Here is a 12,140-nt window from a genome sequence, read left to right as displayed (position 1 = left end):
CCTAGATATCATCAAGGTGAACATTCTGACCAATTTTCATGAAGATCTCATGAAAAATATGGCCTCTAGAGAGGTCACAAGGTTTTTCTATTTTTAGACCTACTGACCTAGTTTTTGACCGCACGTGACCCAGTTTCGAACTTGACCTGGATATCACCAAGATTAACATTCTGACCAACTTTCATAAAGATCCCATGAAAAATGTGACCTCTAGAGTGGTCACAAGCAAAAGTTTACGGACGCACGGACGGACGACGGACAACGGACGCCACGCGATCACAAAAGCTCACCTTGTCACTTTGTGACAGGTGATCTAATAACCACAACAGGTATATGTACCTTGTAAAACTACTCTTATAAGAACAAGACGATGCGTTCAAAAAGCAATTTCAAATGTTTACCCTTATGCACATCAATGTTGATCACTGCTGGAAGTTTGAACAAACTGAAGGAGTTCATGACACAAGCATCTCTCATATTAAGTAGCCCATGCCATGTTATTTATTTTTTCTTTATAATTTACTTGTCTGGCACAGTCTTTTACATTTTTATATTATTTTTTTTTCATTTTGGGTTATATTTATTAGAGGAAAAACAAACAAGAGCACCGCCAAGCGGGGCAATATACGCCCGAAGGGTTACATCAGAGGATGGGAGCAAAATTTAAAGAACTTGACTTTTGAAGGCCAAAGGACAGGAACAACAAAAAGAAGAAATTCCAAAAAAAAAATAATGTCCAAGTCCAAGAAAAAATTCTTACTAGGTGAACTTGAAGTTACGTCAAAATACATCTAAAAATTGGATGTACCATCCATCTTGTACCACAGAAAAGTGGTCTCAGTTTTTCCCTACTGCCAATAATAAAAAAGTTTCAAAATAAGCTATTTATAGGCTATTTATAGTAACAAAAAAGGGAAGTAATTCAAAAAAAATATTGTAAGAGAACAAAAAGGTATTTTGCCAAACAAGAGGGTCAAGATGACCCTGGATCGCTCACCTGAGTAATATGAGCTACATGTTTTAAATGTCAAACTAATGATTAAATTTTTAAGAAAGTCAGTAGGTCACATTCATGGTCAATGAAATTCAGTTTTACGATTTATGTGCAGAACTGTGTATGTCATCAAAATTTCAAGGCTGTATCTTGAAAAACAAGAAAGTAGGTCTGTAGGTCAAGGTCACAGTCAAGTGACATCATATTACTTGGGGTCATCAGGTAATTATAATTAAACAGTCTTGGAAAAGGATCAAATGATTTTTTAAAGTATTTTTCCTATATAACTCACATAATAACTAAGTGACCCCAGGGCTTGGCCTCTTTTAAACTGAGGGGCACAATTTGAACAATTTTGGTAGAGGACTACTAGACAATGCATCATACCAAATATCAAAAGCCTAGGTCATATGGTTTCAGACAAGAAGATTTTTAAAGCTTTTTCCTATATAAGTCTATATAAAACTTGGGACCCCCAGGGCAGGGCCTCTTTTCACCCAATGGGTACAATTTGAACAATTTTGGTTGAGGACCATAGGACAATGCTACAAACCAAATAACAAAGGTCTAAGTGTTGTAGTTTCAGACAAGAACATTTTTAAACTTTTTTTCCTATACAAGTCTATGTAAAACTTGGGACCCCCGGGGCGGGGCCATATTTGACTCTAGGGGGATAATTTGAACAATCTTGGTAGAGGACCACTAGATGATGCTACATACCAAATATCAAAGCCCTAAGCCATGTGGTTTTGTACAAGAAGATTTTCAAAGTTTTCCCTATATAAGTCTATATAAACCATGTGACCCCCGGGGTGGGGCCAAATTTGAAGCTAGGGGTTTAATTTGAACAATCTTGGTAGAGGACCACTAGATGATGCTACATACCAAATATCAAAGCCCTAGGCCATGTGGTTTTGTACAAGAAGATTTTCAAAGTTTTCCCTATATAAGTCTTTATAAAACATGTGACACCGGGACAGGGCCATATTTAACCCTTGGGAGATAATTTGAACAATTTTGGTAGAGGGCCACTAGATGATACTACACACCAGATATCAAAGCCCTAGGCCCTGTGGTTTTGGACAAGAAGATTTTTAAAGTTTTTCCTTTCGGTTGCCATGGCAACCAGAGTTCTAAATGGAATGAAATTCTTTTAACAATTTTGAAAGGGGACCACCCAAGGATCATTCCTGTGAAGTTTGGAGTAATTCCGCCAGTGGTTTTCAAGAAGAATATTTTTTTAGAAATGTTGACGGACACACGACGGACGACTGACACCACACGATGCACGACGGACATTGACCGGTCACAAAAGCTCACCATGAGCCTTTGGCTCAGGTGAGCTAATAAAAACAAGAGCACTGCAATGCAGAGCAATATACACAAAGCAAAGTCATATATGACCTTTGACCTCTAAGTGTGACCTTGACCTTGAAGCGAGTAATCCAAAACATGCGCTCTGCAAGTCGCCTCAGTGAGGTGAACATTTGTGCCAAGTTTCTTTGAAATCCTTCAAGCAGTTCAAGAGTTACAGAGCGGACACAGCAAAGTCATATATGACCTTTCACTCCTAAGTGTGACCTTGACCTTGAAGCTAGTCATCCGAAACAAGCGCTCTGCACGTCGTCTCAGTGTGATGAACATTTGAGCCAAGTTTCTTTGAAATCCTTCAAGCAGTTCAAGAGTTACAGAGCGGACACGAAACACACTCATATGACCTTTGACCCCTAAGTGTGACCTTGACCTTGAAGCTAGTCATCTGAAACATGCGCTCTGCATGTCGTCTTGGTGTGGTGAACATTTGTGCCAAGTTTCTTTGAAATCCTTCAAGCAGTTCAAGAGTTACAGAGCGGACACGAAACACACTCATATGACCTTTGACCCCTAAGTGTGACCTTGACCTTGAAGCTAGTCATCCGAAACATGTGCTCTGCATGTCGTTTTGGTGTGGTGAACATTTGTGTCAAGTTTCTTTGAAATCCTTCAAGGGGTTCAAGAGATACAGAGCGGACACGAAATTGCTAACGGACAGACAGACAGACGGACACCGGGACCATAACATAATATGTCCCTTCAGGCGTATAAAAATGGGTCCTAATACTCCAGGAAATTAAAAAGCAATTCCAATTTGTTCCCTTATGCACATTTAGGCATCAATGTTGATCATTGCGCACACGGACAACTCAATCACTATATGCCACCCACCTCTCATGTATAGAAAAAAATAAAATTACATATATATAATATATTTTTGTACAGTTCTATGCAAATTCTCAACATATCAATTAGGTTATGTCAATAAGGTCAATTAGACTAATAGTTTAATTGGTGGATGAAGATCTCTTTTATTTGAGCAGCTCAGATACCCAAGTAAAACCACCATTCATCTCCATGTAACTGGCAAACTTTCTCATATTAGCATCTTCATCCTGCAGCATACATTGCAATGTAGACTGTTACCGTACTTGTTTCAACTATAACCTAAGTTGAGCTAAATGAAAGACAGTATCCAAATAAAACAATGTAGCAACAAAAAAAAGAGCCTATGACCAGAAGAGCTGTAACAGGGTAAGCGTGTGCGCTTATTTTTTAATATTAATGTAGCCAGGTACAGGTATATGGTGATAAATTGATAAATTAATTGACCATGTTGCTTGGTAGTTCAGTTAGTAGAGTGCCTGCACAGTAAGCAAGAGGCCTTCCAGTCCAGTTCAAGCCACGATTTTTTCACCAACAGTTACATTAGGATTTTACAGAAAATTATGAGACACATTTGATATTTTTTACTTTTAAATACCTTTTTTCTATCTTCTGCCAAAGCTTCTTCAAAAGCTTGGTCCTGGACAGCAATTATCGCCCGTCTCTCAGCAATAGGTTCCTATGAAATAAAAGACTACACATAAAACCATTTTTCAAAAGATCCAACAGGAAAGAAAATACTGTATCTCCCCATTTAAGCACCATGTTTCAGTCTGTAAATGGGCTTCTGTATGATGACTGTATAAAATAATCAAACTAAATCTGCAGTTTAACTAGATGTCCAACTACTGGTAAAAAAGTGGTCATATGACAAACATAGTAGGCAAAATATGGACTGGTATGAAAAACTTTAACTGAATTTCAAGTCCAAAAAGGGCCATAATTCAGCCAAAACAGTTGACAAGAGTTATGTACTCTTACCTAAAGATGAAAATCATGACAATAAACAAGTTTTCATAATTTTTTTGCCACATGAAATAGTTTTGATTTGTACAAAAACTAAACCAATTTCCAAGTCCAAAAAGTGTTTTAATTCAGCTAAAATACTTGACAGAGTTATGGTTTGTTTTCTTGTCTACAGATGGAAATCACAATGATAAGCAAGTGTTCGAAGTTTCAAAGCCACATTTCATAGTTTTGACAAAATCTGGACTTGTACAAAAAATGAACCAAATTCCAAGTCAACAAGCAAATTCGATGAATTGGTATCCCCCGCCGAAAGGGTTTGTGGTGAGGAATGGCAAAAAAATATATCCGGAAAAAAGTTAAGGATGTTAATAAGAAGCAAATAATTTCATTAGTCAAAATCAATTTAACAGAAAACAAATGTTTAATTAAAGAGTACATAATAAATGTATGACACTTTGATCCTGACTAAAGAATTTATTTTGAATGGAATATGCTTACTGTAATAAGCTTAGCTTTTAAAATTAAATGCAGTTAATTGAAATGTGAGCTTGAAGTTTAACTGGAACGAAATATTGTCTTTGAGTGGTTTGGCACCAGGTGTTGCTGTTTAACATGTACTTAAAAGAACAGATGTCCTTAAGAGAACACAGGTAAGATATCCTGAACATGTCTGAGGGCAAGATTTGTGCAGTCACAACTTAACATGTTGAAGGTTTGAACATTTAAAAAAAAAAAAAAAAAAAAAAAAAGGAATGGAAATATATATATATATACATATATGTATATATTTGTTTTTTTAGGGAGTGGTGGTGCAGGGGAACAGGAGAGGAAATAAAATTTCACATGCTGATTATAAATATTGATTGAAAATTAAAAAAAAAAAAAAAAAAAAAGGGTGAAGTTGGGGGGGCAGAGGATGCATGATCAGTGGTAGGCATGACTGGGTGGAGAAGTGAGGTGGGGGAATGGTACAACTTGGAAGGTTTGAAAAAAATCTAAAATAAGAAATGAATAAGAAGTTTTTGGCGAGGGGAGGGGAAGTGACCGAGGCAAGTGGGTGACAAGGTGTGGGTGCGCAACTTCACATGTTTATAATAAATGTTCACAGAAAAGAATGAAAGAAATTTAATGAAATTCTGCCAAATGGTAAGTTTGTTATGTACAAATATGTGGATTTTTAGACAATTAAAGGGCATTAACTCTGAAGTTACAAAAGAAATCCGTACAAAATTGTCTGTGCACAACCACATTATAGTACTCTAAATTCTGTTAAAGTTTCATAGTTCAAGGTCAAATATATAAAAAGTTATGATGCAGAAATTGCCATATCTATAGATCTCTAGTACCCTATATAGTTAACTCTAGAAACTTCTAAGGGCCATAACTCTGGTGTGATAACTCTGGTGTGATCAAGGTAAGGGGGTGACCAGGTGTGGGTACACAACTTCACATGTTTACAATAAATGTTCATGGAAAAAAATGAAAGAAATTTAATGAAATTCTACCAAATGGTAAGTTTGTTATATACAAATATGTGGATTTTTATACAATTAAAGGGCAATAACTCTTAATTTACAAATAAATCCGAATGAAATTGTGTGTACACAACCACATTATGGTGATCTAAATTCTGTTTAAGTTTCATAGTTCTAGGTAAAATTGTATCAAAAGTTATGATGCAGAAATTGCCATATTTATAGTACACTATATAGTTAACACTAGAAACTTCTAAGGGCCATAACTCTGGTGTTACTTGGGCAATCTGACTGAAACTAGACGGGCCGCAAGAACTCATAGTGGTGAACATGTATATGAAGTTTTAGATAAATATTCCCAACCATTTCCTAGATATGGCTCCGGACGGACAGACGGAAGAACAGACGGACAACGCCAAAACTATATCCCTCTGACTTTTGTCGGGGGATAAAAAGGGCCATTAACCTGCCAAAATACTTGGTAAGAGTTATGTACTCTTGCCTACAAATGGAAATCACGACCCCAGATGACCCATTTTCAAAACTGGCCTAGATTTCATCAAGGTTATCATTCTGACAAAATTTCATGAAGATCAGTTGAAAAATACAGCCTCTATCGCACACACAAGGTTTTTCTTTGATTTGACCTAGTGACCTACTTTTGAACCCCAGATACCCTATTTTCGAACTCAGCCTAGATTTCATCAAGGTCATCATTCTGACCAAAATTCATGAAGATAAAATGAAAAATACAGCTTCTATCGCATACACAAGATTTTTCCTTGATTTGACCTAGTGACCTAGTTTTTGACCACGGGTGACCCATTTTCGAACTTGGCCTAGATTTCATCAAGGTAATCATTCTGACAAAATTTCATGAAGATCAATTGAAAAATACAGCCTCTATCGCATACACAAGGTTTTTCCTTGATTTGACCTAGTGACCTAGTTTTTGACCCCAGATGACCCATTTTCGAACTCAGCCTAGATTTCATCAAGGTAATCATTCTGACCAAAATTCATGAAGATCAGTTGAAAAATACAGCCTCTATCGCATACACAAGCTAAATGTTGACGGACGACAGACAGACGACGGACATCGAGTGATCAGAAGAACTCACCTGAGCATTGCTCAGGTGAACTAAAAATGTGTGTCAGTTTCATGCACCTTGTGTCATATGTGGGTGATGATGTTGAACAACTATTTTAAGTAGGAATCATGTCCATTCAGTTATAACAGTGATAGAGTGAAAAGTGCATCAACACTTTCACCCAAAAATGTACGTAAAAAGGGAGAATAGTTCATGAAAAAATTGGGCAAGATTTATGCATCTTGTGTCATATAATGTGGGCGATGATGTTAAACAACTATTTTAAGAAGGAATAAAATCGATTCAGTAATTTATAACAGAGGAAGAGTGAAAGTGCATCAAAACTTTAACCTTAAATTCTAAATAAAAAGGGGGAATAATTCATGAAAAAACTGCAAAAGAGTTATGCACTTTGTGTCATATGATGTGGGTGATGATGTTGGACAATAATTTTAAGTCTTAATCAAATCCATTCCGTTATAACAGAGATAGAGTGAAAGTGCATTATAACTTTAACCTATATATCTTAGGTGAAAATGGGGGATAAATCATGAAATATTAACGCCAGAGTTATGGCCTTTATGTCAGATGATGTGGGTGTTGTTGAGAAATAACTATTTTAAGTTTGAAACAAATCCATCAAGTAATTACAGAGATAAGTAGAAAAAAGAGAAAGTGTAAAAAAAAAAACTTAACCATGGTGGGGACACAGAAAGAGGCCAACACCGGGTCGAGTAGGATAACTCTCTTTATACTTTGTATAGTCGCGCTAAAAACATAATGCCCCGATCCATCAGATACAGGGGCATAATAATGAGTGAAAAAACATAACAAAACAAAATTATAATTCACGATAATGAAGGTTAACAAGGGCGGATCCAGAATTTTGTGTTAGGAGGGCGCAACTAGGGGGGTCTGGGGGCATCCCCCACTGGAAATTTTTTGAAAATAATGCATCCTTCTGGGCGTTCTGAGGAACGGAACTTTATTTGGTATTTTAAATGGACAGGTTTTGTGAAAAAATCAACACAAATAACATGCAATTAATATTCCAACTTTTATGACCTATCAGACTTATTCTTGCGTAAGTATCTCAGAATGGAATTTCTTAGCCAGATTGGATTTCTGAGGATTTTTTATGGGGAGGGATTACCAAGGGCTATTAGCATATTGTACAAATGGTAAAGAGCATTACAGGATCTCATGCAAACTTTGTTGGATTTTTATTGTGCGAGTGTAGCGAGCAAGGAAAAATGCATATTTTGTATCTTTTTAACCTAGAGCAAAAGACAAGTTACCTATGCAAGCATAGCAAGCGAGAAAAAATACATATTTTATATTTTTCACCCAGAACAAAAGATAAATACCTATGTAAGCGTAGCGAGTGATAAAAAAATGATAATAAATTGCATATTTTGCACTTTTTTTATTCACCCAGAACAAAAGAAAATACCTGTGGGAGTGTAGCAAGCAAGAACAAATGCATATTTTGCACTATTTTTACCCAGAACAAAAGACAAATTTAAGGGGGGAGGTGGTGCTGCCAGGTGCCCCCCCCCCCCCCCCCGGATCCGCCCTTGGTTAATTAATGTCAAATCTAATTAAGCACTTACTATAGGATTAGGATTGCCCACTACTGGTCCAGGGTCTTCAGTCTGAAATTCATACAAAAACGGTATATAACATTAACAAACAGTCCTGTATTGCTCTACTAGTACTTGCTAAAATGATTAATATGGTCTATCCTTTTTCTTAACAAGAGTGCAAGAATGTCACAATATACGCCCGTCACAGCAAATTTCTTTACTCTAGCACCTGTATTTGCAAATGGAATTTTAACTTTGTGGTTGTTTAGTAATAACTAAGTGTTTTGTTTTTCTAAGTCCACAAAAAAACTCCTTACCAGGTAGAGATACCTTAAAATACACCTAAAATTGGAAAGTAACATCTATGTTGTACCACAGAAAAGTGGTCTTGGTTTTTCCCTACGGTCAATTATAAAAAAGTTACAATATAAGTTATTTATAGTAACAACTAAGGGAAGTTAATCTTAAAAAAAAAAAAAAAAAAAAAAAAAAAATTGTAAGTCCTCACAAAAATCTTTACCAGGTAGAGACTGGTCAAAATACACCTCAAAATTGGATGTAGCATGCATATTGTACTACAGAAAAGTGGTCTCGATTTTTCCCTATGACTAGTAATGAAAAAGTTACAATATAAGCTATTTATAGTAACAACAAAGGGAAGTAATTCGAAAGAAGGGAACTGCGCATGACACTTCGTCTCATGATGGTGTATAATTGTGTCAAGTTACATCAAAATCCCTCCATGCATGAAGAAGAAATGCTTCGGACAAAGTCATTCTTGTATCTGACCTTTGGCCTCTAAGTGTGACCTTGACCTTAGACCTAGGGACCTGGTTCTTGCGCATGACACTACGTCTCGTGGTGGTGAACATTTGTGCCAAGTTATATCAAAATCCCTCTATGCATGAAGAAGACATGCTCCGGACAAGGTTTTCATTCTTGTATCCTTTGACCTCTAAGTGTGACCTTGACCTTAGACCTAGAGACCTGGTTCTTGCGCATGACACTCCGCCTCATGGTGGTGAACATTTGTGCCAAGTTATATCAAAATCCCTCTATGCATGAAGAAGAAATGCTCCGGACAAAGTTTTCATTCTTGTATCCTTTGACCTCTAAGTGTGACCTTGACCTTAGACCTAGGGACCTGGTTCTTGCGCATGACACTCCTTCTCATGATGATGAACAATTGTGCCAACTTTCATCAAAATCCCTCTATGCATGAAGAAGATATGCTCCGGACAAAGTCATTCTTGAATTTGACCTTTGACCTCTAAGTGTGACCTTGACCTTAGACCTAGGGACCTGGTTCTTGCGCATGACACTCCGTCTCATGATGGTGAACAACTGTGCCAAGTTTCATCAAAATCCCTTCATGCATGTAGAAGATATGCTCCGGACAAGGTCTGTGGACGCCGCCCGCCCGCCCGCCCGCCCGCCAACCCGCCCGCCCGCCCGCCCGCCAGGGGCGTTCCCATAATACGTCCCGTTTTTCAAATGGGCGTATAAAAATGGCTCTATTTGATTTTAAGTTAAACAATGAAAGAAACAAAGCTCTGTATATTCTACGCTAAAAACTATTAATGCGCGTTTTGGTAAGAGAGCATGATGGCGTCAAATTGCCGCATGACGTCAGATAAATTACTCCTTGGGTAAATGGAGTCTGGTCAGCATAATATTTATTAATGTACATGAGCATGTCATACTGAAAAAAATCAAGGCCTTCTTAAGATTTATCATCTAATTTACCACGGTTCATTGTTCAGATGCTTCAGTAAGCAGCTATCATTAAAATGAAATTTGAAAAAGATAAACGTTAGCGGACATCACTGAACAACAAGAATTACCAAGGTCATGTTTTGCGTTATTTTCCCAAAACATACATAAATATACGTGTGCAGTTTTGGAGAGAGTCGGTTTTCTGGACACTGTTATAAAAGGAATCAAGAAGTGGTCACAGATTGCTATATTCCCCTGCGAGTGCGAAATTTTTTTAAAGGTGAATAATTACAAGGGGAATCCACACTCCCTACCACCTAAGGTATCAATCGTTTGCTCGCACACACGGACGAACAGAATCACACCTACTATTACTATATCCCCTTATCTGCCGAATATTTAAAAGCCCTTAATGTTTATGAAAATATCTTGAATTTAAAGATTTTGCATTACTAATACATAGCAATATACCAACTAGTGTCATACATACAAATAAAGAATTTGCCAACATTACTTTGTATTACTTACATGTTCATCACCCTTGAAAAAGGTGACTCCTGTGTATGAATTATCCCTAAGTGCTGATGGCAAGCTTGGGGTCACTGTTATCAGTCGCCGCTGCTTATCCATTTTGTACATGGATACAACCTTCCCCTGCAGGTTGGGGAAAAGCCCCACAGAAAATTGGTAAAATTCATCAGTATCCATATCGTAAGATAATGATACAGACTTTGGTCTACCTGATGTCTGCCCTGGATTCTGGGGATATCCTGCAATAAAATAATATGGTATCACTAAGTACTTCTTATTACCTAGAGTACCGTTTTCGGGAATGTTCACATGTTTACGTTAAGAAATAATAATATATGCTTAAACACCAATTATGCACGATGGGCGGTTATACTTCGGGCGTAATAATATCACGAGGGCGCATTATCACCCGAGTGTATAAATAGTGTTAAGTTTTGTTATACATTATTTCAATTCTATGCCTTTAATCTAAAACAGTAGATAAAATATAGTAGCCTCTTTCTTGGTCGCATCAAAAACTTTGACGTCACTGCACGTTAACGTGACGTCATTCTAGTGTAAGCGTGTTTTAACAGAGACAAGCATATTAGAATGAGACTTGATCATTTCTAAATTTCGTACAAAAAAAACCCGATAAGATGTATTTGCATATTTTAAAGGGCTTGGTTCACGAATTTATGTAAATGGCACCGAATTAAACTAGAGCTATCACTAAAGGTGATGAATGTACCCCCCGCATGCACTGACACAGTACATTGCAATTTGAGGCACACAAGACTGCATAATTATGTGGACTGTATGTATAAAAACTGCATGTATACTGTATATAGTAACAAAAAACAATGTCCTATAACTATGCAGAATATTTATCTAAAAGAACGTAACTTGCACCATGCAAACTACGGTTGGTAATGATCACTTGTGTGAAGTTTCATTAAATTGTGTGCAAGTGTTCGGAAGATTAAGCACGCACAAGATTGCATATGCAGACTGTATGTACATTGTATGTTAACAAGAAACAAAGTCCCATAACTCTGCAATTTTTGTTGTTGAAAGAACCTAACATGTCCCATGCACAACTACTGTTGTTACTGATCACTTGTGTGAAGTTTCATGAAATTGTGTCAAGGGGATGAGGTATGTAAATGGCACCGAATTAAACTAGAGCTATCACTAAAGGTGATGAATGTACCCCCCGCATGCACTGACACAGTACATTGCAATTTGAGGCACACAAGATTGCATAATTCTGTGGACTGTATGTATATAGACTGCATGTACACTGTATAGTAACAAAAAACAAAGTCCTATAACTATGCAGAATATTTATCTAAAAGAACGTAACATGCACCATGCAAACTACGGTTGGTAATGATCACTTGTGTGAAGTTTCATTAAATTGTGTGCAAGTGTTCGGAAGATTAAGTGCACACAAGATTGCATATGCAGACTGTATGTACATAGTATGTTAACAAGAAACAAAGTCCCATAACTCTGCAATTTTTGTTGTTGAAAGAACTTACATGTACCATGCACAACTACTGTTGTTACTGATCACTTGTGTGAAGATTCATTAAAT

The 12,140-nt window shown here is 37.0% G+C and overlaps 1 protein-coding gene across 1 annotated transcript in view; it reads right to left on the bottom strand.

Moving 5' to 3' along the window:
• The window catches only part of LOC123560687 (uncharacterized), a 67,456-nt gene that overhangs the window by 13,705 nt on the left and 41,611 nt on the right, over positions 1 to 12,140 (bottom strand). The window contains exons 11-13 of the mRNA XM_053553190.1: positions 10,559 to 10,800; positions 8,342 to 8,383; positions 3,792 to 3,872 (exon numbers count right to left, since the gene is read on the bottom strand). Of these exons, the coding sequence (XP_053409165.1) occupies positions 3,792 to 3,872; positions 8,342 to 8,383; positions 10,559 to 10,800 (365 nt within the window). The remainder of the gene's footprint in view (positions 1 to 3,791; positions 3,873 to 8,341; positions 8,384 to 10,558; positions 10,801 to 12,140) is intronic.

The sequence above is a fragment of the Mercenaria mercenaria genome, chromosome 10 (genome assembly GCF_021730395.1).
Source record: "Mercenaria mercenaria strain notata chromosome 10, MADL_Memer_1, whole genome shotgun sequence".
Taxonomy (NCBI): domain Eukaryota; kingdom Metazoa; phylum Mollusca; class Bivalvia; order Venerida; family Veneridae; genus Mercenaria; species Mercenaria mercenaria.
This window is presented reverse-complemented; position numbering and strand designations above follow the sequence as displayed.